This window comes from Lepus europaeus, chromosome 1 (genome assembly GCF_033115175.1).
Source record: "Lepus europaeus isolate LE1 chromosome 1, mLepTim1.pri, whole genome shotgun sequence".
Lineage (NCBI taxonomy): Eukaryota > Metazoa > Chordata > Mammalia > Lagomorpha > Leporidae > Lepus > Lepus europaeus.
In genome coordinates this window covers 129,285,263-129,313,230 of record NC_084827.1, presented here as the reverse complement: position 1 = coordinate 129,313,230, position 27,968 = coordinate 129,285,263, and the positions used below count along the sequence as shown (strand labels likewise).

At 36.1% G+C, this 27,968-nt stretch overlaps 1 protein-coding gene across 1 annotated transcript in view; it reads right to left on the bottom strand.

Annotated features, from left to right (window-relative positions):
- FSIP2 (fibrous sheath interacting protein 2) overlaps positions 1–27,968 on the bottom strand; it is a 110,079-nt gene that overhangs the window by 40,304 nt on the left and 41,807 nt on the right. Inside the window, exons 13-16 of the mRNA XM_062196542.1 lie at positions 24,824–24,887; positions 14,412–14,469; positions 11,475–11,511; positions 346–9,211 (exon numbers count right to left, since the gene is read on the bottom strand). Of these exons, the coding sequence (XP_062052526.1) occupies positions 346–9,211; positions 11,475–11,511; positions 14,412–14,469; positions 24,824–24,887 (9,025 nt within the window). The remainder of the gene's footprint in view (positions 1–345; positions 9,212–11,474; positions 11,512–14,411; positions 14,470–24,823; positions 24,888–27,968) is intronic.

The window sequence follows — 27,968 nt, the reverse complement described above, 5'->3', positions numbered from 1 at the left end:
AAATGCTTCAATTATATACTTTAAAAAGTAGTTGAGTAACTTTCACAGATTAACTGTAAATGCCATATGATCATAAAGAAGTCAAGCATAAGAATAGTAAAAATTCTTTTGAATGCATGCCTTAGGCTCAACCAAAAAATCCCCTGCTCTTAAAATTATCTCATTTTCTCTTTCAAGCCATATAAATATTCTACATTTTAAAAGCAATTAAATAGACACCCTAGCTCTGAGGCTATTTTCAGTAAAACAGCAAATATACCTTCTTAGATATGATCTCTTAAATACATTTTAAAACTATTTTTCTTAAATTATAGCAACTTTTAAAATAAGTTATCTCCTGCCTACCTCTAGTTTTGAAGTTCTTGAAATGTGTGACGACTGATGTGGTGACATGTCTTGCTACCAAATGAATTTCATTAGGACCTAGTTCATGATCAACAAAAGAAATGACTTCAACTTCTTTCAGGGTCTCTGCTTTCATTGGGTACCGGCCATTTTGCCATTTTTGCAATAACGAAAAATCTCCTGTGCTGGCTTCAGGATTTTCTTCTTTAAACATAAAATTGATTCTTTTATTCCACATTCTAAGCAAACTTATCTCCTCATTCTTTTGTCCTCCCGATATTTTAGTCAAAGGGCTTTGCTTTGATATGAAAAATGGTTTCATCGTTTCCATGCTTTCATTAGGGTGTAGTTGACTTGGAAAGTCATAGTTTGACAGTACAGTATTTACAATATTTTCTGCAGCTAAACATATTTTGAGTGGAGAAACAGTTGTTTGAATTTGGTTTGACTCAATAAACGGTTTGGGAGTCTCATAATAAAATACTCTTGGATTTTTACCTTTTCCCACTTCTATGAATGACATGACTTGTTTAAATGCTGCTTCTGTGGAGTCATTTGCTTTCCTGGACAGTTTTTGTAAGACACTGTCTTCAGAGGCTGAACTGTTTTTCTTAACAACCTCATCAAATTTGCCAGTGACTGATTTTCTTGACTGGGGGCTTTGTGTATTATTTCCAAAGCACGAGGACATAATTTTTGAATCTGGCCTTTCCACTGGCCCTGAGCTTTTAATTTTATCTTCTACAGAGGATCTGACATTTGAGAGTAAATTTGGCGGAAACTTGTACTTGCTTTTCATATTTTCCTCTGAATCAAACAAGCAGTTAGGGATTCTCCTTTGAGGAGGATTATTTTCCAAACTGGCTTCTTTTATCTTCGATGTGGGCATGTTCATATTAGTTGCTAATTCAGCATGGTTAACAATGTAGGCTTTCTCAACTCCTTGGAACAAACTTTCCTTTGGAAGGTTTTTGATCAAAGATTCACTGAAATGAGTACACTGTTCCATTAGTGTGCCAATGATCTCACTTGCTGCAGTGTTCTCTTTCAATATGCTACTTGAAGATGGTTCCAATTGGCTGATTTCTTTGTCTAGTTTGTTCTTAATTGTACCAAGCATGTCACTGACAATATTGACAGCATATGTAAGTAATTCTGAATGGAACGAATGAACCTTTAGAAGGGTATCCTGAATGTTTTCTTTGGAAACAATACTGTTTGACATGGATTCATCAGAAAACTTTTTTAGTGGTTCTAATTTTGGCAACATCTTCTTGCTTAGTAGTCTCTGTTGGACAGGAGTAAGGCTTTCTATAGGCATTTTCACTATTTCAGAGAATTCATATTTAGAGATATGCTTAAATTGCAAGTCCACAAATGACTCTAAAATATCTAAAACCCTTTGTACAATCTCTCTAACATTTTGGTTGCTAGAATCCACAGAAGTTTGATCTTTTGTCTTCATGTTACAGGTTGGTAAATTGCTGAGCATGCCTGTGGTTGGAAAGCCATGTTTACTGGTAGCAGTTATGTACTCTTTCCTGTTTGTTAGAGTTGCTTTGCTATCCACAGTGGGCATCTGGGACAAAAAGCACAACTGTAATTTTTCAAATAGTATTTCAACAATTTCCCTTCCAAGCATATTAATTTGTGCTTTAGCATTCTCAGGTCTAGAAGAAACTCTTTTATAATGATTATAGAACCCACTTTCACAATCCTCAAAAGGTGGCAAATTTAAAAGTGAAAGAGAATATTCTAAATTTTTTGCCTTTATTGAAATTTCAGTCAGAACATTTTCAGCTATCACCAGTAGCTTGTATTTTTCACTTTCCATGTCATTTGATTCTGTTTGCCATTTGTCAAACATTTTTTTAAATATGCTGTCTTTAGGGAAAATCTGTTCTAGCTGTGAAGAAACATTTTCCAAATAAAAACATGACTGTTGTTTGGCCAGAGACCCTGCACCTAAGATCCCCTGTGAAACTTTGAGATGGTCTGAATATGACAATTTGACCGAATGAGACACATTGTGATTATTTGAAGCATGTAATTCTTGCAAAACTGTGTTAACTATTTTACTTGCTGCCATGATTTGATCTGATTTTAAAGCTTTTATATTCTCCATTGCTCTAGTTTGTTTCACCATTTCAAATTCTTCCACAATTTTTTCCAGAATATTAATTATTATATCCTTGGCATATATTTTTAGTTCTGAAGTGGGCAATTTTGCTTCAAGTAAGTTTTTGGCATCTCCTGTTGATAGGATGTGTGGCAGACCAACAGCAATATTGGACCAACTCTCTTTCAGGGTCTTCTCTCCAGGACTTAACTTGGTCTTGCTTTTGATTTTAGTACCACTACCATGCACAACATTTTGTCTGGTTCTACACTTAGGCAATGAAGAAATTTTTGATCTTGGTTTTAAACCAGTTTTAAAACTTGGCTTTGGGCTGCCCTTACAGCTGACCTTAGAGTTATTTAGCCCTGGAAGTTGCGACTCATCAGAACCATCTTCAGGGGACAAACTCTCTTCTAGATGAAGTAACAGAAAATTCGTGATTTTATTGAAAACCATTTGTACTAAATCTTTCCCTACTTGCGATGGTGAATATTGCCAAAAAGTGTTTCCAAACACAGAAAACTTTTGACTGTCTGCTAAAGGATAAACCTGTGTTACCACATATCTAGCAGGGTTACTTGCTTTTCCTATTTGTTTGGTTTCTCTTAAGGGTAACAATTTTGAGTTCTCATTGTTATCAGGCATTTCCATTTCTCCTCTACTTTTAGTATCTTCATATAACAATGTCACAACTATAGAGTATATTTTCTCTAAAACACTTTCAACTATGTCATTTGCTCCACTCTGAAAAAAGTTGTTTTGTGTTATATCTGTCTTAATTTTAGAATTAAAATGTGGAATTTCATTAAATGGAGGCAAATGACCTAGGGCTTGTATTACTCTTTGATCTAACTTTCTCAAAAGTTCTTCCACTGCACTAAGCAACTGAGCTTTTTCTTTTTGTTTCGTTTCTCTATTTTTCATAAGTATGTCTTCCAAAACAATTTTCTGCCTTTCTTTCTCTAATTTCATTTGGGTTTGTTCAATTGGATACTTTCTAAGCAGAGAGAGTTGGGTGTTTTTTTCCTTCTGTTGGTCTCCAAGCAATATTTCATTTGCAGACCTTTTATCATACAAAATCTTTAAGATATTATCAACAATTTCACTCATAATAATGTTTTCTTGGAAGGAAATATTGTTTGGGTATGAGTACATCTTTTGGATTTCTAATTCTAAGTCATTTTTAATAAGCTTCAAAGTAGCACTGGCAATGAAGTCAGCATATTCTGTAAGGCTAGTTTGTGATAAATTAATTGTGGATCCAATTTTTTCTCCATAATTGGCAAAAGTAGAATCTATAAGCTGTTGACTGAGAACAGGTTCAGTTGATATTTTCAGTATATTCACATCAGATTCCACTTGGCTTGATTCATGAAAACTGCTGCCATCTTGTCTGCAATTTTCCAATTCTGGGATAACAACTGATTTTCCCTTAGGCTGGAAAGCAAGAGTAATTAATGAACCTATTTTTTCTGTTGCAAAGAACTGTAACCTATTGGAAATAGTTTTAGTAAGGACGTTGGCATTTTCCTCACATGGGTTGGGATATTTCTTGGTTTCTTCTTCTTCCACTACATTTATCTGGTTATCATTAGCACAAGTTGATTTCTTATTTCTTGAATACAGAAAATATTCTGTTTTTCTTTCACTTTTTGGCCCCATAAGTACATGATGTTCACCTGCTTTTGGAAATGTATCACAGATGGTCATGGGCCATCTCGCAGAACTAAGATGTTTTGTATTTATGCCAAGCATGAAAGCAGAACTAAGACTATGAAGAACAATATTGACTATATCAGTAGCTAGCAAAATAGCATCTGATTTAGGAACTGAAAACTTGGGAATAATATTCTTTGTCTCTTCAATGAACATTGTAGAATCTGTTTCTGAATGTTCACCAGCTATGCTACATTTCAGAGTGGATGCAGGAAACGGGAGATTATTCTGATGCAGTATTTTTTCATAAATATCACATATCATGTCTTCAACAGTATCTTGTATTTGAATCTGAAGTGCTTTTTGATATTCAGTTTTATTGAACAGCTTTTTAATAATACTTTCCTGCTGATCTGAATTATTCTGTTTATTAGAATTGTTTTTGTTACATTTGCTTTTACATGACACAATACTTAACACTGAGTTAACAACCTGACTTGTAATACTTTCAGAACCCACAATATTATGTGTTAAAGAAGGACTTTCCCTTTCTTTATCTAATTCATGTTTGATTCCTTGTAAAATCTTTTTAGCCACTTCTGTTGCATATGTATTTAATTTTGACAAAGGCAATTGGCACAACGAATTGGTCTTTCCCGACTTAATATGATTCATTGAGCCATAGGAAAATTGTTCATCATAATATGAATCTTTGGCTGATAATGATCTGCTAAATGTACTTTTCTCTTGCTGGTTAGGTAAAGCCACTGGAACTATGGTGCAGACTTGAGAGAAAAAGAGAGATTCTACTTTGGAAGTAGCAAAAGTTTCCAAATTTGTCAATATTGCCTGTACAATGTCTTCAGTTACATTTAAATTAACTTGTTTGTCAACACTGAATCTTGATTGAAAAGTACATGGGTTTCTGTCCAACATAGGAACAGAGGACTTTCCTCCATAGGTGTGCTTTTGAAAAGAAACATTTGTTGAAGAAGTAATGGCTTTATACTTATTTTCTCTTATATTTCTTTCTACCATAACAGCTGAATAAAGTTTATGAAAAACAATTCTAACAACATCATTTGCCACTATGGTCACATCTTTTTCAGACACTAAAGGATTCATCATATTACCTGTAAATTGAACAGATGTTTGAGCAATTGGCTCAAGAACATTGTGAGGCATGCCATGCAAGTTTAATTGCTTGATTAAAGCATTTTGAAAAATTTCATTCAAGATATTTCTTATAATGGGAACAACTGGAGATTTATGTGTTTCTTTAAATTTCACCTCAATTTTGTTTAAGGTTCTTTCTAGAACCCGTTGTTCAAGAGTATGGGAGTTAGTTTCTTCTCTTACTAATGCTTTGTCTCTAATAAATTCTTTCTCTCTATGTGTATCATCATCCAGAAATGAATCTGATTCAGCTCCTCCAGGAAGATTTCCACAAGATGGCCTGTAACGGTAAGTTTCCATGTCTTGCTCCTTGGATTCAGTTTCATTAAACATATTTGAGGAGACTGCATCTAAAATTAAATTTACTATATTCTTAAGCACTTGTGTCTCAGGTGGTGAAGTCTTTACACTTGTCTTCAAATCTGAAGGGTTCATATTTAATTCTGTTTGAATAGCCTTCAAAATAGCACTTGATACCTTTTTTGCATGCATGTATAAAACAGAATGTAGTGGTTCTTCATGAGTATCTGTGAAAACACTATGACTTTCCCGTTCCCACTTCATATTATTATTTCTTTTATTGTCTTCATTGATAGCACCCACAGATTCTAAATTTCCATTGGCAAATCCTTCTAGTTTAGCAAAAACTGTATTAAGAATATCTGAAGCTATAGCTTTCAGTTTGTTTGGGTGTATGTCTTCTTTACTCCCTGTTTTCAAAAACATGGGAGAAATAGTTTTTGCCTTGATTTTAGTTACCTCTTGATTATCATCATCCTGGATCATTCTGGAAATTATGCTGGTACACTTGGTCATTTCCTCAATAACTGAAGCAAATGATAGACTGTCAATATCTAGAGACTCTGAGACAGATTTAGATCCAGAACTTGCAAAACTGGTATCCATGTCAAAACAACATAATTTTGCAAGGATGTATTCTAAAATTGATTTGGAAATCAGCTCAATCTTAGATTGCAATGTAGTAGCCATTTGCCGGTCACTGTTTGTCTTCTCTCTGTTTTGCTGACTACAAGATGGCTGAGACTGAGAATGGGCTCCTGTGAGTTTGCTTAACATTTCATGTAGTGTTTCTCCAATTCTATCTAAAACTTGCAATTTGGCTTTCTTTTTGAGATCACTTCTATTATTGACACTCTGGAGAGTACATGGAGTATCCAAATGTTTTTGCAAAGATTTCTTATTCTGACTACTTGGAAAACTGTTTTGCTTATCAGCACTGTGAAGTTCACATGAAGTTTCTGCCCTTGCCTTTTCAGAAGGGAGTGAAGTATTTTCTTGACCTTCATTTCCACTTAGTAAAATCTCACAAATTAAAGTTAGTAATGGACTTCCCATAACATTATCACTAAGATTTGTGACAAGAGATCCTGATTTCTTATCAGTTTTAACAAAAAATCCTCTACATGGGAGGGTTTTGTTATGGTCTATCTCTTTAAGATTTAAGGCTTTTTTATTGCGTTCCAGTTCATTCTGGATAGCACGTAAAACAATGTGTACTACTTTAGTTGTGTAAGTACTAAGATGATTCTGTAATGAAGAATGCTTTGCAAGTGAAGGTTTGAAGTGCATTTGCAATTTTGGGCAAATAAATACCTTCAGCCTTTTAAAAATTGTATTAATGATCTTATCAATAATGTCATCTACAGGTTTAGGATCACTTTCTCCAGATTTTAACCCGGAAGTTCTTGCAGGATCTATGTTGATTGAAGACAAATATTTCATTTTCTTTTCACTGTCAAACCATATATTTAATGGCTTTTTATTTGGCATGTCTTTGACTATGTGGGAAGTATCAGAATTATCTACAACAGTTTGATGAACTGATGATGAAGCAGTATTGGGAATGTAGCTTGATTCCTTATGAAGTATATTTAGCACTGCATCTGTTATTTCCTGAGCCACAGAACTAATTTCTGACACAGAGAACATCTGGTCCATCCGTTCTTGATGTGATGATCCTTGAGATTTTTCTGAAATAAAAACTGAATCTTCTTTGCTAGTTCTGCAGCCTAAGCGACCAGAAGGAACAGGAGATAAGCCCTTGATCATTTCTGTTAAAATATTTTTAACTATGTTTTCTGAAGCCATTTGTATTTGATACATTTGATTTTGGCTGAAAACATAAATATCTTTATGCAAGCAGGAGTTTTCCTTTAAAATGTCTTCATTATTAAGAGATTGTGGCTCAGTATTTAATCCCCAATCATGTAATGCAATTTTGCTTTGAGAGGTAGGCTTTCTAGATACTTTAATATTTTTTTTGTGTTCAAAACAAGTGTTTTCTTTTGTAAACCAATGATTAGGAGTCTTTTCTTGAGATTTTTCTTTTTCATCTCTGAAAGATGAATCAAGAGCATTTTTCACAATTTTGTTTATTTCTTCATTATCATCTTCAGAATAAAGTACCATGCCTGGAACATTAACAGGTGGAAATGATCTTCTAGACCTGGGACCATTAGATAACCTAGTGCCAGTGAATCTGTATTTTTCTTCAATAACAGGAGGAATTCTCTCTGTAGCTTGTTTACTTTTTGGAACATCAGCTCCCACTGACTCCTCACGGAGTTGGGAGAAGACACCATCGAGTAGCTGAAGGAGCACTACTGTTTCTTCAGATGCAATTAATCTCTCATTATTGAGTTCAGTTTGTACATAACCTAGTATAATGCTGATTGCTTCTTTTATATGACCAACTAAAGATGACTGGGAAAAAACATGTGATATTAAACCCTGTATTTCTTCTTTCACAATTAAATTAGCTGTTTCAGGTTGAGGGCTACATTTATTGCTGCTCTCGCTTTGAAGGAACATACCAGTTGGATCTTTCTTAGGCTGCTGATTGGAAAGACTGCTTGTGTCTTCAAGATGAAAAAGTTCGTTTTGCTTGCAAGATGCAAGAGACATCAGCTTCTCTAAAATGGCTTGCACCATATCTTCTGCAATGTCACTCATGGGTTCCAAAGTATAAGGCAGAGAAGCTTCTAAAGGTTTTCCATTTGATGACATAAAATATTCCTCACTGGCTGTTAATCTTGGTGAAATGTTGACAGACAAATCTTCTTGTGAACATATCTCAACACATTTTTTTTCAACTGCAGACTCTAACTTCTCAAGCATATTTTCCACAATCTCAGAAGCAACTGAGCAGATATCGACACTGGAGAGTAGGTCTTCTTTTTCAGACTCATCTTGGTCAACAAAAACTTCAGCAGTAACAGAGGAGAGAGAGGGAATGGCCTGGGTTAAATCAGACATTATTTCTTGAAAAATACTTCCTAAAATCAATTCAGTTTCTCCTTTCAAGTGACATTTAAAATCAACAAAGACATTCTTTAAATTCTTCATCTCATCCACAGCTTTTGTTTTTTGATCACAAAACAATGGACTGATTAAGCCATCTGTTTCAGTGGTAGCATCCTTAGACTTTTTTGGGGCTGATTCAAATGAGACTAAAAGATGACTATCAGATTTACAACTTCTGAGGTTAGGGAATGAATACACCAAACTGGCCCTGTTGTACTTGAGTTCAGAGGTTATAGATTGTCCTGTCCTATGGTATGTTGTCCCCACAACTGTTCTTTCTACATGGGCAGAAGGAGGTTTGAAAGGTGTGGTTGGTCTCCTTACTGACATATCAAGTTCAAATGTGCAAGGCTCGGTCTGAAATGTTTTAGTTGCTGCAGATGTGTAGTTTCCATATGTAAACTCTTCACTGCATGTGCTGCAGAAACTTGAACTATCTGAAGAGAGGACTGAGTCATCAGACACCGGATATGTGTTATTTTGCAACCTTTCTTCATACTTGGTGATTGCTGGGTATAATATACTGGTCACTGTAGCCACAACCCAGGTCATGATATTCTGAATTATACTATACAGTTCTTCAGAAGTTACCTGGAAAGGGCATGGTTTAAAAAAAAAAACACATAAAAATTTACTGTGTTCTGGAGACCGAGAGTAACATTTACATTTTTGTATCAAACACTGCATAGGTGGAAAACTATCATGGTTCAGGAAGAAAACATGGCAAAGAATATAATTACAATTTTGATTAATTTCAAGTCAGTTTAGTCTGTACTATAGTGGATTTTTTTTCATAAGTTTCAATTTTTTCAGGCTCCCTCAGAATGTTTTTATCCCCATCTCCCAGCATTTATTGCTTAGGTAAATTACTCTTTTGTGGAAAAAAAAAATCATTAAATTGCTATCTAGGCACATAGCATTAAAATATTTTTGGAAAAAAGTCACTCTGGAAAATTCTTTAAAGATACATGAAATTACATATAATGAGGTATGCTACCCAAACAGATGCAGTCAAAATTATTTGTGTTCTTTCAGAGGCACCTGTGTATTTGTGATATAGGTTTGGAGAATAAGCTATCTCCTTCCTCATTCTTTGCTGCAAAGGTGAATCTGTTGTCTATATATATGGAAATCACTAAAGCTAACTGTTAAGAATGACTGTATAGGCATCAATAAAATCTAATGCTTTATAGAGATTGTAGGGCTTCATATTCAACAGAAGAGTATAAATGCAAACTGTTATACAAAAATTGAACAGAGATAATCAAATGAAGAAATTAACTTAGGTAAAAATAAAGGTGAAGGGGTAGAACCTGGACTCAAAGAACCAGGAAGGCTAAGCAAGTGTAATGAAATAGGAATATTTTTCAATTTGATCTAGGAGTGAAAGGCCAGGAACCAGATTTGAATGACCATATCCTTAATTGTCAGTCTTGTTGTTATACATGTAAACTAGGCTAAAGGTGGAAACAGAATACATCTGAAAGATTCTATACTTTCTATTCTATTCACTTACTGCAAAAATATTTTGGGCTTTCAAAGTCATCCAGCTTATAAAAAAAGTATATTTTAAACTGCTGTAACTCTTAAAACATATAGGATATGAACATAGGTAATTGGTAGCAAAACTCAAAGGCTGGTATGTAGGTACCAGGACAACAACATGATCCCTGTAATATGCTCTTGACAGCAAAAATATTGCCTGAGTTAGTCTTAAATTATTCATGTTTAGGGCAACATAAAAAGAGAATCCCTACGCAGCACACTCATTTCTTTACCCATTTGAGGGAAGGCCATTTTATTCAACTCTAATCCCCAAACTCCTTATATATATATTTTTTTCACTTAATGTACAAACAATTGTTAATGATTTGAAAAAAAATTATTTTGGAATGACAGCAGATGCCATAAAATATGTATTTGTTTTACATGGATACAGTTTAAACCAAATACTTAAGAATAAAAAATAACTTTTAACAGAGAAGGTAACTATTCCAAGTCAACCATAATCCATATAAATTATAATCCAAGACATTCAACATGTATTCTTCTTCTTATATTGAACAATAAGTATGAGATCTATATTATTACTTTTAGGCTAAGTGTGAGAGGAAAACAGTCCAACTTCAATACATGAAACACTGATATTCCTAAAGTTTTCTACACAGTGAAATGCAGTAAATAGAATCCTATCTTTTAATTGCTTTCCGTTGTAATAATGAACTGATAAATGTCCCCTTCAGTCAAAGCTTTTACATTTACTGCATATTCTATGAAATAAGGAGATGTCCAAATGAGATAATGTGTCAAAGTGCGTGCTATTCCCAAACCTTTTTGACTACTGGTCTTCCTAGATCCAGAGTTAGGTCTTACGAAAATATACTATCCTGTCTCTTGCCTTTTCCAGGTCTCAGCTCATAGGTGATCAGTTACCTTTTAATATATTCTTCTTAAATCACTATGTCCCTTCCCATGAAAAGTACTAGAGAAAGATCCATGCTTCCTGGCTTATCTGCTATTGACCTTTCCAGAAAGATCTATTAGGCATGTTGATGGCTTTCCAGCCCAAAATGGTACATGATGCTGCTTTTTATGATAGCTTCCTCAATAGTCCCCCATTCTATACTACACTTGAGACCCCTTCCTAAAGGGGCAACATTATCTTTAGATGAAATTTTTGGACCAAAACAAAACCTAAGAATTAGCTGAAATAAGCTAGAAAAGAAAAAAAAGGCAAGGAGCAAGACAGACAAACATCAATAGATAATTCATAGTTATCAGATTCACAGGAATTTTTTTTTTCTTATGGTACATCAAAAGTATCATGAATACGCTGCATTTTTAGGATACATACTTTTTCTTGCAAGCAATTTTGTAGGATATTCTGTTGCCTGTAAAGTCAAAAAGATTGATCATTGTTGTCAGAGTTAAGAATTTATGAAAGTTTTCCCAAAATTTCTAGTCATTGAATTGGTTTCTTTGCTTTATGTCTGGGTTTTTCCACAGAAATTCAAATAGAAGAATAAAATTTAGTTTTTTGACCAATTCTCATATTTCAGCTCCTACTTGGGTATTGATGTCTGGATTCAGAAATGTGCTTCATTACTTTAGGGAATATAATTACAGCTGCTACGTTAACAATATAGCTATCTGACCCATGTACTTTTGACACCTTAGTGATACCTGCTTTGTGGTTTTCTGGGGGAAGGAAATAGGATTGGGAGAGAAGGTGTAGGTACTTCAGCATGCTAAAAAGAGTGATGGCTATAATAAGACATCTGATCAGAGCTTTATGATAATTATTTAGCCTCTCAAATCCCATAGTTCCACCATCTCTTCCCTATTTACCACAGGAGGAAAACAACATGTGAATTCAATATTTATGAGTTAAAATCATGCATTTCTAGCTATTTTCAATACCTACATAGATGTTCTGTGTATGATAATATTCTATCATGTGTTCTAATTAGATTTATCATCACACACAAATGAAATAAATACCGTTTTCTGAATTGTGACATGAAACTCAATCAAAAATGATGGAAAAGTAAATATTTACTGAAATAAAAACTGAAATTGAAGTCTTAATTGTTTTCCTATCTTTTTGCCAATGTGAGCTGTTTGTTTAATCTACTTCATACATTCTTAAAAGAAAATTAGTATGCCTTTTTCATCTCTTCTAGGACTGTTCTTAACATTTTCAAACTACTTTTTCCCCAACACCTAAAATTCTATTGTCAGAGTGAATATTATATTCTAAGTATTGGTAGAAGATGAAAACTTCATGAATTTCAGTCCACAAATGGGGCTTGGAAGCAACAATCAGTTTTTAGCTAAGTACCTTCCTCAATATGGAGCCCAAATGTTTTTACATTTGCAATATAAGGGTTAATGTCAGTGATACATTATCTGTCCTTAGTCATCATAACCAAGAGGTGAGAAATAACCAAGAGATGAGAAATGAAAAGCTCCTGGGATTAAATAATTATCTCCTCTAAGGATCTTTTTAATTTCTATAATTAGAATTTATTATTTTGGATAATAATTCAAGTAATTTTTAGGAGGGAAATAACTGATTCAATATCAATACTCTATAGTAAATGACTTTAAAATCCTTAGAAGTTAATAATCTCAAAATGTTTAAGGAATGGTTTCAAAGGGCAGAAAGGCAAAGGGATAAATTCAGATCATGGAATGCTGCCTGGAAAGGAGAGGGCATTGTGGAGAAATACTGGAAAGTGGTGTGAAGAGCCTGACAACAGGATGAGTACATAAGGAAAATGGGGGAAAAGGAGACACAGAAGATAAGGATGAACATTATTTTGTCTACAATTTATGTTCTCTTGATGTCTGTTAAATTCTAATTGTTCAAAAACAGCTGAATTTTTATTAAGAGCTATGGGTTATTTAAATATGTGCTTATTTTCAAAGATTTGAATAATCACCTTGTAACAATGATCAAATTTGGTCTATGTTATGTCATGATTTTAAGGAATCTTATTTCAACCAGATATTTTGGATTTTGAGCCTTCTTGGCATTCTTGACAGGCATTCAAAAAATCAGAGTTTCAAACAATCTGGTCTCTAAAATTTCCAGTAAATCCTGGACTTTGGTTTTTCCAGTTTGGGCCCAACTGAAAAAATCGAAGGACCTATGTCTCTCATCTTATAGAGACACCAACTAATCAGTCTATTTGGATTATATTAGAAGGACTGTCAAGATGTGATGTGGTACCAGACTTTAAGTTTCTATAATGGAAAATGCTATTAATACAAATGTTTGAGAATTAAAAAGTCTAATGATCTTGTGTTACTAGACATGATAGTTATCTTAATGAGAAAGTCCCAGAGGCCTAAAGAGTTAAATACTTGTAAAATCCTACAGGTGCTTTCAAAAATACTGTGAAGTAAGCAAGTGCCTCTTGTTGGTTGATGAGTTTATAATTGTAAACATGGCGACTGAAAGTCTTTTGTCATCCATAGTTATATATGATGTGCTGCTCACAAAACTAAAGCGTTGTTGGTTCTGTGTTTAGCTGTCCTCCTATAGGTTCCTATGGACTTTTTCCAGCCACTTTTATTGTATTCAGTACTTTGGGATGGCTCTGTAAACAGATGAAGCCAATAATGTATTAACAGTACCAACTGAGAGAAAGAATGGTTAACTGAGGTTGCTAAAAACAAAAAGCAATTCAAATCAATTGGCAATCTACAAAAAGAGTTAAAGATTTTAAAAGTTATTATTAAAATCGCTATATTGGTCTATTATGCTATGTTATATGTGTGTACATATTGTATATCCACATGGGGAAATTTTATTAAGAGTTTTATTTTAAATGGCTTATAGATAAGATTGTCCATAAATTTAAGCTGCTAAAATCAATCAAAGATACATTTTAATTTGTATGACCTGAATCTGTGTATCATATGTTTTAAACTTGTTGGTAGAAAGAAACTAAAAACATTTTAGATGGTTGTGCTTAAGTTTACTGGCTAAACAAACTACACCATGTTAGATATTTAAGAGGTGTTTTCAAATACATGATTCTTAAAATTTATAGAAGGCATTGGACCTTCTGGTAAATGTTTTCTTAAGTTGTTATCTAATGGTTGAAAAGGTTTGCTAAGTATACAATTTAAGCTTAGTTTTAAATATTTACAAGGCACAAAGTTTCATTGATTTCAAGTAGAACTACAATAAATGAGGATTCCATTTTAATCATTTGCTTGTTAACAATATAATTGCTAAAATATTAATTTATGATAATTAATTAACATTTAAAATACTTACATGTTTGAGTACACAGGAGTAGAAAAAATGCCTGGGGCTGTATCGTGAGTCTGAGGTCCTAATTATCAGGAAAAGAAAATTATAACTTGCATCTGTCATCAGCAACTGGCTTAATGTTTAAAATATCGTCCCACAGGACTTTATTCTTTGTCACTTCTTGACTTACATGATTTTAGAAACTCTCCATAGTGAAATATAAAATCTTAAGCAGAGAATAAAATATACTGAAAGATCATATATCCGCTATATATCCAGAATCTTTATCTGGGTGTTTCTTTTCTTTTTTAAAAAGATTTATTTATTTATTCAAAAGTCAGAGTTATACAGAGAGAGGAGAGACATAGAGAGGAGAGGCAGAGAGAGAGAGAGAGAGAGAGAGAGAGAGGTCTTCCATCCACTGGTTCATTCCCCAGTTGGCCACAACAGCCAGAGCTGCTCCAATCCAAAGCCAGGAACCAGGAGTTTCTTCTGGGTCTCCCATGTGGGTGCAGGGGCCCAAGGACTTGGGTCATCTTCTACTGCTTTCACAGGCAATAGCAGACAGCTGGATCAAAAATGGAGCAGCCAGGTCATGAACCGGTGCCCATGTGGGATGCCGGCGCTTCAGGCCAGGGCGTAACCTGCTGTGCAAACAGCGTCGGCCCCATCTGTGTGTTTCATAGTTATTCTGTGGTCCAGGCCTCCAGAATAGCTTACAACTCCCTAAATACATTGTATTTACATGCCTCTTGGAGTTCTTGCTGTTTCCTTTGGAGCCTCCTGCCTTGATCTCCTTTAACTTCGCAATTCTTGTATCTCATTCAGCTTACATTAAATGTTCTGGACTGCTTTCCATGAAATCTACATAAATAACTGCATATCCTTCTCTAGTATTCCCAAAGCACTCTAAACATGCTCTTTATTACAACACTTCATTATTCTTCACTGTAATTATATACCTACTCTTTTATATTCCTATGATATGATCTCATAACTATTACTTCAGCATTTAACATAATAATTACTCAATAGCACTTATTTGTTGACTACATTATTAAATCCATGTATTTCCTGCCGTTTGTCTCTTACCATTCAAATGTTATCTAACATTCTTTGCATATGTAATATAGCAAGACTCCATAGCTGATTTTGCTAAATATTCCTGATATTGATGATATAGAAAGGCTTTAGGTAGAACATCTCTGCTGGTACCTGGATTATTTTATGTTAATCATAAAAATCCACAAAAGCATGAAAAAGACAAATAGAATTCTCAGCTCACAGAAAATAGTGCCAATAAGTACAGCTAATTCAAAGTCAGATTTAATTGGTAATTCTATTTCTCAACCTCAAATGAGTAACCAATATGCAACAATAATGTGTAGAAAAAGTATTAACTCCAGGAGTTTTTCGAATTTGAATAGGTATGTTTTGGGAAGTACTTGGTTTTCTAGAGGAAGGAAATGAGATTAAGAGTTATCTACCTGAGAAATTAAGTGTGAAGTTAATACTATTTTTTAGCTGTTTATTGTTGTACTGTTTTGAGAGGCAGAGTGACAGAGAAATCTTCCATCCTCTGGCTCCCTATCCAAATGATTATAAGAGATATGACTATGCCAAAAGAAAGCCAAGGAGCCCAGAACTCAAGCTGGCTCTCCCATGTCAGTGTTAGGAACCCTATTAGTTGAGAAATCACCTGCTGTCTCCCAGGGTATGGTTTGGCAGTAAACTGGAATTGGAAACAGAACTAGGTCTTAATTCCATGCACTCCAACATGGGATACAGGCATCTAAGTGGCATCTTAACGGCTATGACAAATTCTTGCCCTGATAATATTAGTTTAAAAACAAAACAAAACAAAAAAATCCTCTTCTGTGATTTCCAGCAATATGCTATAGAAATACCTTTCTAAAAATGTTCCTGAAACATTAATAGGTTTATAGAACATTAGTAGTATATTCTTTAAATATGGCTAAGCTTTCAGAGATGGAAGGTAGCTCCTTCAAGATTAAAAAATAAATAAAAATAAAAACAATGTGTGTGGGGGGGCGGCACTGTGGCGCAGCGGGTTAACGCCCTGACCTCCAGTGCTTGCATCCCATATGGGTGCTGATTCAAGACTCAACTGCTCCTCTTCCAGTCCAGCTGTCTGCTATGGCCTGGGAAAGCAGTAAAAGATGGCCCAAGTCCTTGGGCCCCTGCACCTGCATAGGAAGACCCAGAGAAAGCTCCTGGCTTCTGGCTTCTGGCTTTGGATCGACGCAGCTCTGGCCATTGTGACCATCTGGGGAGTGAACCAGCAGATGGAAGACCTCTCTCTCTCACTCTCTTTCTGCCTCTCCTTCTCTCTCTGTATAACTCTGAATTTCAAATTATAAATAAATGTTAAGAAAAACAAGGTGGGAACACAAATTTTGAGTGGTAAGTACATACTAAGGTTGATGCCTGCCCCAGGGGCAGTAGCCATAACAAGAAATTTATTGTCTGATGAGGGGATATAGAATAAGACTCCAGGCTCAAAAAAACATGGGAAACTAAAACTAAGAGCTCCTGAAATTTCATAACATTCCTAAGAACTCATCTTCATTGGAAGAGTTAATCTAAAGAAAAAAAAAAATCATGACCCAAAGAAGAGAAATAAATTATTTAGTCTTTTAGCTGTGCATACAGGAGGAAGAAAAGATGCAAACATCTCTTATATAACCACAGACGACCTCTTATATATCTTTGAGTTTTAAAGCCTCAGAACTTGTATTTTCCATAAAACTCCAAATGAGAACTTTACTAAGAAAAAAAAATGAGTCAGTGTTTATGGTTCATTCAGTTACTTCCAGCAGCAAATCAAAATTTTCTCAAGTAGAATACAACCTATACAAGTATTAAAGAATTCCCAACAATACCTTTCTGTCATAAAGGAGTTCACAAACAGAAACAATAATAACCACTCCACACACCACCCACACACACACACACAAACACACACTATGTCTTTAGCAGATGAAAATTAAAATTAGATTTCAAATATTTGAAAAATGAGATATAGAATATAAAATTAGTGCATTTTAACCCTTTCAACATAGAAGAATCTTTAAAATAGTGCACAGAAAAATAGACTTGAAAAATAACTTAATTTTGCTGCAAACATTCTTGAAATTCTGCTGCAAACATTCTTGAAATTCATGCAGATTTTTTCATATTATGCAATCTCCTTGAAATTTTTCATGCCTCATTTTAAAAACAATAGATTTGAAAGCACAGGAATGGACCAAAAGCTTACCAAAATTCACAATTACCTCTTATATGACTTTGAAACTATTCAGAAATTCAATTAAATATTAAAATAATTTATATAATTAAAGAGGTTATTTGATGTGCTATGTTAATGAAACTGTAAATAAGGTGTAATTAAATAAATAAATAGAGCACTGCTGAATTAGAGGACAGATTTAAAGAAATCAACAAAAATGCAGCAGAAAGCATTGAAAATATGTCAGCTAATAAAAGACATGGAAGACAAACTGAATTCTAACATATATATGGAAATTCAGAACAAGGTAATAAAGAGCCTCGGGAAGACAACATAGGAAGATGCAACGGCTAACATTTTTCCAGAACTGCTTTACGTAATGATACCAAAGAAACAATAAGATCTTACAAATAGCCTAAAGCAAGTGTTTAGAGGGGAATCACCTACATAGGAATAATTAAGTAGAATGAAAATTAGGACAATTAATATCTTTGAAGTATTAGAAAGTACTTCTCTACAACTTTCTTGTATAGTGAGCCATAATTACATCCCAGAACAAGGGAAATGTTTTCGTAAGATTTATTTATTTATTTGAAAGGCAGAGCTACAGAGAGGCAGATGCAGAGAGAGAGAAGTCTTCATCCATTGGTTCATTTCCCCGAATGGCCGCAATGGCTGTAGCTGCACCGATCTGAAGCCAGGAGCCAGGAGCTTCTTCTGGGTCTCCCATGTGGGTGCAGGGGCCCAAGGACTTGGGCCATCTTCTACTGCTTTCCCAGGCCACAGCAGACAGCTGGATCAGAAGTAAAGCAGCCAGGACTTGAACCAGCACCCATATGGGATTCCAGTGCTGCAGGCAGCAGCTTTACTCACTACGCCACAAAACCGGCCCTAACAAGGGAAATTTTATCAAATAAAATCTGAGAGAATACTCTCCAAAAATACATTCATTAAAGACAGTTCTTTTCTTTTTTAAGATTTATTTGATTTATTTGAAAAACAGAATCACAGAGAGATAGGGAGAGAGAGAGAGAGAGAGAGAGAGAGAGAGAGAGAGAGAGAGAGAGATTCCATCCTCTGATTTACTCCCCAAATGGCCACAACAGCCAGGGCTGGATCAGAAGCCAGAAGCCAGGAGCCAGGAGCTTCAGCAGGGTCTCCCATATGAATGCAGGGCCTAAAGAATTGGGTTATCTTTCACTGCTTTCCCGGGCACATTAAGAGAAAGCTGGATTGGCCGGTGCCGTGGCTCAACAGGCTAATCCTCCGCCTTGCGGCGCCGGCACACCGGGTTCTAGTCCCGGTCGGGGCACCGATCCTGTCCCGGTTGCCCCTCTTCCAGGCCAGCTCTCTGCTGTGGCCAGGGAGTGCAGTGGAGGATGGCCCAAGTGTTTGGGCCCTGCACCCGTTGGGAGACCAGGATAAGCACCTGGCTCCTGCCATCGGAACAGCGCGGTGCGCCGGCCGCAGCGCGCCAGCCGTGGCGGCCATTGGAGGGTGAACCAACGGCAAAAAGGAAGACCTTTCTCTCTCTCTCTCACTCTCACTGTCCACTCTGCCTGTCAAAAAAAAAAAAAAAAATTTAAAAAAAAAAAAAAAAAAAGAGAAAGCTGGATTGGAGGTGGAACAGCTTGGATATCCCATATGGGATTTAGGGGTTGCAGGTGGTGGCTTAAACCATTATATACAATACCGGCCCCAGAGACATTCAAGAGAATGGAGTACTGGTGCTGGTATGGTGGTACACTGGCTTAAGCCTCCTCCTGAAATACCAGAATCCCATATGCAAGCTGTTTTTTTTTTTTTAAGATTTACTTATTTATTTGAAAGTTAGAGTTACAGACAGAGGTGCACTGGTTTGAGTTCCATCTGCTCTACTTCCAATCTAGCTCTCTGCTAATGTGCCTAGAAAGCAGCAGAAGATGGCCCTAGTGCTTGGGCTGCTGTACCCACATGGAAGACCCAGATGGAGTTCCAGGCTCCTATCCTTGACTTGGCACAGCACCTCACACTACCCCACCAATTCTGTGTCTTATCCTAGCTATCTCTCCGCAACTCTTTCAAGGAAAAAAATATGGAGCACTTTAGTAAAAACTGGTAATTGCTCACAAGAAAGTATAAAATAAATGAACATATAATGAATATAAGAAGTTAATAAACATACGGACAGACAATAAAAAAACCTCTAAAATAATCTAATCATACAAGATAATACTAGAAAAGTAATCTGGTTCATAAAAAGTTTAGACCAATTCCCTGTAAGACAAGTGCTCAGCACGCTCATTCCTCTGGTGAGCCATGCACTGAGCATTCTCAGATGCTGGGTTAGCTGCACACTGAGCATGCAAAGCCCAAGGTGAGATGCACACAGGATATGCTCATTCCTAGGTGAAAACTTCCTAATTGGCATTATTGGAAAACCGTAACAAGTATGATATGAAGCAGTGATCAGAAGGAAATTATCCTGTAATTATGCATGCTAAAATTTAAGGGTAATTGCTGAAAGAAATATAGTGTGCAATCTTCAAAATAGTAAAAGGAAAACTGATGGGAAGCTGGACTGGGAGTGGAGTAGCCAGGATTTGAACAGGTCTACTGATATGGGATGCTGTCATAGTAGGCAGCAGCTTAAATCGCTGGCCCCAAGAACTTTTAGCTTTATTAACTCATTGAAATTTCACAATAATTATATGAATTTCTATTATTAAACCCATTTTATGGTTGAGAAAACTAAAGAATAAAGATGAGAAATAAATTGATCAAACTAACATGCATTTTAAATGTTGGAATGTGTTTAAATATAAATAAGGTCTGGGAGCAGAATATTTCCTTAACCACTATGCTATATACACTGTATTTCAATAATCTAATCTATATGGATAAGATATATAATAACTTTATGCCAAGAAATTTGAAAATTTAAATGAATTGAATAAATGTATGAGAACAATGTAACTTGGCAATAAGCCAGAAAATATGAAAAATAAAACACGAAAAATGCCAACTTTTATTTGATTTTGACTATTTTTAAATTTTTACTTTTTAAAATTAAGATATAAACAAACACAAAGTTTTGCATTATTATGGGCACCATGTGATATTTCAACACTTGCAATATAGATTTTTAAAAACAGACATATATATTAACATTACCTATACTCAGCTTACTGTGTAATCAACTCCAGAATTTCTCATTCTAACTGCAAGTAGGTTTTTTTATTTACTAAAGTTCTTACTTACTAAAGTTCTTACTTCTTTATATTGAATCCCCAATTTAAAATGTTTTTCAATAAGACCTAAATATTTATATCACAAGAGACTTATATCAAACCTTCAAAGAAGTATATTACAAACTTCTAGAAAATAAAAAAAGAAGCTACATAATTCAATGCAATTTTTACCAAATTCCCAGTGGCACTGTATAGAGAATCCTCCCCTGTCTCCCCCAAAAAGAGGCTAAAATTCACATGGTACCACAAAAGTTCTCAAATAGCCAAAGGAACCTTGATCAAGAAGAATAAGCTGGTAGCATCAGACTCTCTGATTTCAAAATATAAAATTACAGTGATCACAACAGTATGGTATTAGAACAAAAAACAAAGTAATGGAGAAGAATTCTCATGCAAAAAAAAAAAAAATAAGCACACATCTGTAGTCAACTAATCATAGAAAAGTGTGCCAACAAAACACAAAGAGGAAGGAAAACTGGATATCTACATGTAGAATTAAGTTGGACCCATTATATTCTATATAAAACAATAACTCAAAAGGAAATATAGATTTAAATATAAGAACTTAAACCATAAAACTACTAGGAGAAAGCAAAGCAGAAATGTTTCTTGGCACTGGTATGATCAAGCACAAAATATTTTTTGTATATGACACAAAAAGATAGGCAACAAATGAAAAAATATGCAAATGGCATTATATCAAACTAAAGAAGTTTTTGCATAGCAAAGGAAACATTCAACAGGTGAAAAAGCAACTTAAAGAATTGTAGAAAATATGTGCAAACCATATATATATTAAAGGGTTAATAACCAAAATGTAAATGGAACTAATAAGAAAAAACTCACCCAATTAAAACAATGAAACTAGACCTGAACTGATCTAAACAAATTACTCAAAAAAAGAATTATAAATGAGAAACAGTTTTATAAAAAATGTGCTCAAAATCCCAAACCAACAGGAAAGTGCAAATGAAAATCACAAAGAAATATAACCTCACATCTATTGGGAAGACTATTATCTAAGAAACAAAAGATAAAAAGTGTTAAGTTGTGGAGAAAAAGGAACCTTTGAACACTGTTGGTAGTACTGTAGATTACTTCAATTATTACAGAAAAGAAGATGGAAGTTCTATAAAGGTTAAAATAGCACTACCTTATAATCCAACAATTCCAAACTGTGTATTTATGCAAAGGAAATTAAATCTGTATGCTTATAAACATATCTGCATTCTCATGTTCATCTTGCAACGATTTGGAAACAATCTAAGTATCTGTTGAGGGATGAGTGGAGAAAACAAATTTTTGTATGTACAGTTATCCTTTGGTATCTGTTGAAGATTCACTTCAGGACAACAGAGGTTACCATCACCATTGATGCTTAAAGCCTGTATATGTAATAGCATATTACTTACATATTAACTCTCATAAACATTAAATTATCTCTAGATTGCTTATAATGCCTAATACAATGTAAATAGTTGTCATACTCTATTGTTCAGGAAATGGTGACATGAAAAACCTGTACTTGTTCAGCACAGACAAACCCTTGTATCCTAACTACACAGTACATTAAGCACAGTTGGGTGGATATGGATGACTGAGTGTATATCAAGATTATTTATTGCCCGCCTCGTGGCACACTTGGCTAATCCTCCGCCTGCGGCGCCGGCACCCCTGGTTCTAGTCCCAGTTGGGGTGCCGGATTCTGTCCCGGTTGCTCCTCTTCCAGTCCAGCTCTTTGCTATGGCCCGGGAAGGCAGTGGAGGATGGCCCAAGTCCTTGGGCCCTGCACCCGCATGGGAGACCAGGAGGAAACACCTGGCTCCTAGCTTCGGATCAGCGCAGTGCGCTGGCTGCAGCAGCCATTTGGGGGGTGAACCAATGGAAAGGAAGACCTTTGTCTCTCTCACTGTCTAAATCTGCCTGTCAAAAAAAAAAATTATCTATCTATGTATCTTTCTATTTTTATCTAGATCTAGATTGCTCAAATGACAGGTACACAGATTCAACAGAATACCATTCAACCTTAGAAAAGGAAATACTGCCATTTTTGACAACAAAGATGAATCTAGAGGGCATTACACTAAATAAGCTTAGTATACATACAAAAAGATAAATGCTGCAGGATCTTATGTGTATGTGGAATCTAAAAATGTCAAACTCATAGAAATAGAAATTGTAAGGGTAGTTGTCAGGGGCTGGAGGGAAATATTGGTCAAAGAGTAAAAAAATTCAGTTATGTGAGATAAGTAAGTTCTGGAGATCCAAAATACAACAATGTGACTATACTTAACAAGCCCATATTGTATAGTTCCTGGGCCGGCACTGTGGTGTAGCCAGTTAAAACCCTGGCCTGATGTGTCAGCATCCCATATGGGTACCAGTTCTAGTCCTGGCTGCTCCTCTTCCCATCCAGCTCTCTGCTATGACCTGGGAAAGCAGAAGATTTCCCAAGTCCTTGGGCCCCTGCACCCACGTGGAAGACCCGGAAGAAGCTCCTGGCTCCTGGCTTCAGATTGGCGCAGCTCTGGCCATCGCGGACATCTGAGGAATGAACCAGCAGATGGAAGACCTCTCTCTCTGTCTCTACCTCTCTCTGTATCTCTGTCTTTCAAATAAATAAAATAAATCTTCAAAAAAAGAATGTTGCTAAGAGAATAGATCACAAATTATAGTTAATATTTACTTATTCAGACATATATAAAACATCTAGTTTCATGCTTTAAATATATACAATGTTTAATAATATAGTATACCTCAAGATTGTGAATGGAAAATAAGATGCTGTAAAAGCAAAATAATAAACACACAACTAAACAGAAAAATGAATGTTTTTCAACTTACTACTAACTCAACAAAAATAGAAAAAAATAAAATAGAAATTTCTTATCATCTTTCATGTCTCAAATGTGGTCTCTTTTGTAAAGTTTTATGATCTTATGCCTAGGCATTGTAGGCCTTTTGACTTTCATATATATCTAGTTTTTTGTTTTTATTTTTGAGAAACAGAGCTCCCATCTAATTGTTTACTCCCAAATGCCCTCAACAGCTAGAAATGGGCTGGGCCCTAAGCCAGGAGGGGAGAACTCATTTCAAATCTCCCATGAGAGCAGCTTGGATCTAAATAGTTGAGCCATCACTGTGCCTCCCAGGGTCTGCATTAGCTGAAAGTGAGTTTAGAAGCCAGAGCCAGGAATGTGATCTAGATATTCTGATAGAAAATACAGTTATCTTTGTTAAAAAGATATTTATTTTTTAAAAGTATATTTATTTGAGGGGCCGTTGCTGTAGCATAGTGGGTACGGGTTTATATCCCAGCTGCTCCTCTTCCCGTCCAGCTCCCTGCTGATGCGTTGGGAAAGCAGCGGAAGATGGCTCATGTGCTTGGGCCTCTCCACCCACTTGGGAGACCTTGAAGAAGCTCCTGGTTCCTGGGTTCAGATTGGCCCAGCTCCGAATATTGAGGCCATTTGAGGAGTGAACCAGTGGGTGGAAGACCTTTCTCTCTGTCTCTCCCTCTCTCTGTAACTCTGGATCTCGAATAAATAAATCTTAAAAAAACCAAAATTATAAAAAATGTATTTATTTGAAAGGCAGAGCTACAACAAAGAAAAGGAGAGATATACAGAAATATGCTCCATCCATGGTTAACTCCCCAGATGCAACAATGGCCAGTGCTGTGCCATGCCTGCTACATCACAACTCCTTATCAAAACACAGGTATTTTAACCACTAGGCTAAACAATCCACCTCCATACCAACTATTTTATTGTACTTATCATATTGGGCTGTGATTATAACTGTGGTTATCTTCACACTACTCTGTAACAGCCCTATGTAAAAATTACAGTTTCCATTTTTTATATGTTCACTAGATCTAGCCTGAAGCAAGAGTTAGTTGAAGGAATGAGCTAATAGAATAAATGATTTCTTCAATAATTGTCACTGATCCTTACCTGATTCACAGAGGTAGCTTGATCTCTTGGTTGTTCTTCCATTCCAATCAACATTTGTACGTTTCTACATAATTCACAATAATAAAACAAACAGATTAACAAATAATTTGCTTCTAAAACTTGAACACCAATGATTATTTCCATATTTAAAATACAGAAATTTAAAAATTTTTAAATTTCTCTTAAATGTCAATTTATAAGGAATATATTTTAATAACATTTATATCACATGTTAATTACAAAATAAATATTCAAATGACCCTGTTGTATCAGTGAGTGTCCATAAGAACATCTGATGGTCTGTGAAGACTGAGAATCAGCATATAATTATACTCACATTAAAGAATTATTAAAGTAAAAGGACAGGCAGTATTGTTAAATTAGGGGAAAAGACACAGTCTGAACTTGAAAAAATTCTTGCCCAGTCTTCTTCTGGCCATTCTTTTCCCAACCCCTTCTCTCTCTCAAATTGAGTGAACACATTTAAGCATGTTCATTTCTCCAGAACAAAATGTGGAATAACATGTGTACAATGATTTTACACAAGGAAATTTGTTAGGAACTGTGCATTCAAAACTTTTATTATGGAGGCTCCAAAATGGTTAAATAGTGAAAAGCCACAATGACCTCAGCTGCAGAAAGGTAACAGAAAAACAAAGGAAGGATCACATCCCCAGGAGACAGACAAATTATCAGCAAAGAAGTGACAAAGCAGAACTGAGACTCCATGGGACAGCAAGGAAAGAGGACAAACATGATGATATGGCCAGCTGTGCTGCCTGCCAACCCTGCATCTATGTAGCTGGCTGCCAGCTGCGAAACGCAATCTTCCCAGGACAAAGGAGAAAGAAATCGCCATGGTGTCATGACACTGGCAACTTCAACTGAGGGAGAATTAGACAGACCCACTGACCTTCAAGTCCAGCCTGGGGAACTGACTGAGCAGCGACTTTGCTCTGAGAAGGGAAGCCAAATCACCTGCCTCCCCTGACCCACTCTCCTAGGCACCAGAGTTTCAACTGGGTGTGGTTCTTGGCTGAACCTTGCTCTGACTCAGCAACAGCACACAGTCATGCAACTTAGTCAGGGCAACTTAGAGGAGAGACAGCAAACCCCCTGCATCCTGTAACTGTGAGAGTTTTGGGCATAAGCCCTGGAGCTGCACTCAATAACTCTACATGATATAGGGGAGAACCCTGTAGCTTTTTAGGGCTAGCAGCAGCAGTCCACAAAACATCTGGACCTGGCAACATCCCATACTGACACCAATTCGGGTCCCAGTTGCCCCACTTTCAATCAAACCAGCTCCCTCCTATGTGCCCAGGAAGACAGAAGATGGCCCAAGCACTTGGGCCCTTGTTTCGCATGTGGGAGATCTGAATAGATTTCTAGGCTCCTGGCTTTGGCCTGGCAAAACCTCAGCCATTGTGGCTATTTGGAAAATAAACCAGTGGATAGAAGATTTCTCTCTCTCTCTCTCTCTCTCTCTCTCTTTCTTTCTCTCTTAATGCTGCCTTTCAAGTAATGAAATATTTTTTAAAGCAATCCAAACTTGACCTGAGGAAGTCTCTCCACACCTCCTAGCTATCTGTTCTGAGAGCCCCAGGCACAAACCCCAGCAATACTCCTGCATGCTGCATGAGAAATGGAGACACTTCCATCTGTGCCTTATAGAACTGGGGCTGTTGATGTTACTATCACAAACTTGGGAGCAACTTATGCTCACTTGTAGTATCTGGAGTGCTCTACTGCATTGTTCTGCTTCAGGCAAGTGGCTGCCAACATCTGCAACACCTGGCTCCCCAACTGGGAGATCTGAGTAATGACCTCAGTGAATCCTGCGACTCTGGGGCTGTAAACAATCAACACTAATTTCATCAAACCCACTAGAATCTACCTGGTGGGATCTAGGGAAGAACCTTCTTGCATTTCACCTCTTTGGGTCCATAGCTGCCAGTGCAAAATCTCATACGTACCTGCAGGACTGGAGCAGGGTTCAATTCACATCTCCTAGTGCTGAACTAGGGCTTTCTGTGTCACTAGCCTCAGCACCAGCTGCATTCTCCTAGAAGGAACTCTCACACAGTCCTAAAGCCACAGTTACTGGTTTCACAAGCCCAGCATCATTCTTGCCGTTAGGACATGGGGACTGGAGCCTTTATATTTCTCATCACCAATAAGAAAGCCCTGGTTATCACAATTACTAGTGTAACTGACATAAAACTCTTTGAGGACTGAAGATAGATACACACACTAGGAAGCCCACATTCACCTCAAAGTCACTCTGTTCACCTACAAACTATTGCAGTCTAGAATACTGTGTTACGTATAGACACAGATAGACTGATTAAACCAAAAGAAATCACTCAGAGGTTAAGATTCTGGGGTCACCTAGATTCAAAGCTGAAGCAACAAGCCAAGTTATACTCTGAATTCTACCTAAAATATAAACTACTTTCAAGTAAAACCTACACCATAAAGAAGAGGGACTATTATACTTAAGTGACTATTATACTCAAGTGAAAATTCAGGGAGATAGATTATACATTAAGTTCATGAGCTGGAGACTATACCTCCACTGTCCCATGTAACCCCACCTGTACTCCCCACCTGTCAATCAGACTATGTAACCACCCCATTTTTGGAAGTGAATAATAAGGGTGGGGAGATCTGGATATGCTTGCTTTCTTGCTTGCTCCCTCTCTCTCCTGGTGGACCCCTGGAAAGACTGGTATGAAAATCCCTGTTTACCCTTCCGGGTACACTCTTCCTTAATAAAGTCCACATGCTCCTGTGTATTCTTCTCATTTTCTAAATAAACTTTAAATCTTACCATGCTGCATGCCATGTTTGAGCATGTGCTTAGAATTCCTCTCTAAATAAAAGGCAAGAAACTGAAATACTAATTTTGGCCTAACGTAGCCCACAACAATATCAGATGTGCAGACATCAACATAGGGATACAGGAAACATGAGAAGTATAGCATAGCAACTCAAAAACACACAATAGTTTCCCAAAATTAGAAACTGATAAAATCTATGAAATGCCGGAAATAAAATTCAAAATAATTAGTGTAAAGAAATATGATGCAATGTAATAGAAAACAGATACTAGCTTAAAGAAATGAGAAAAACAACAGGTGAC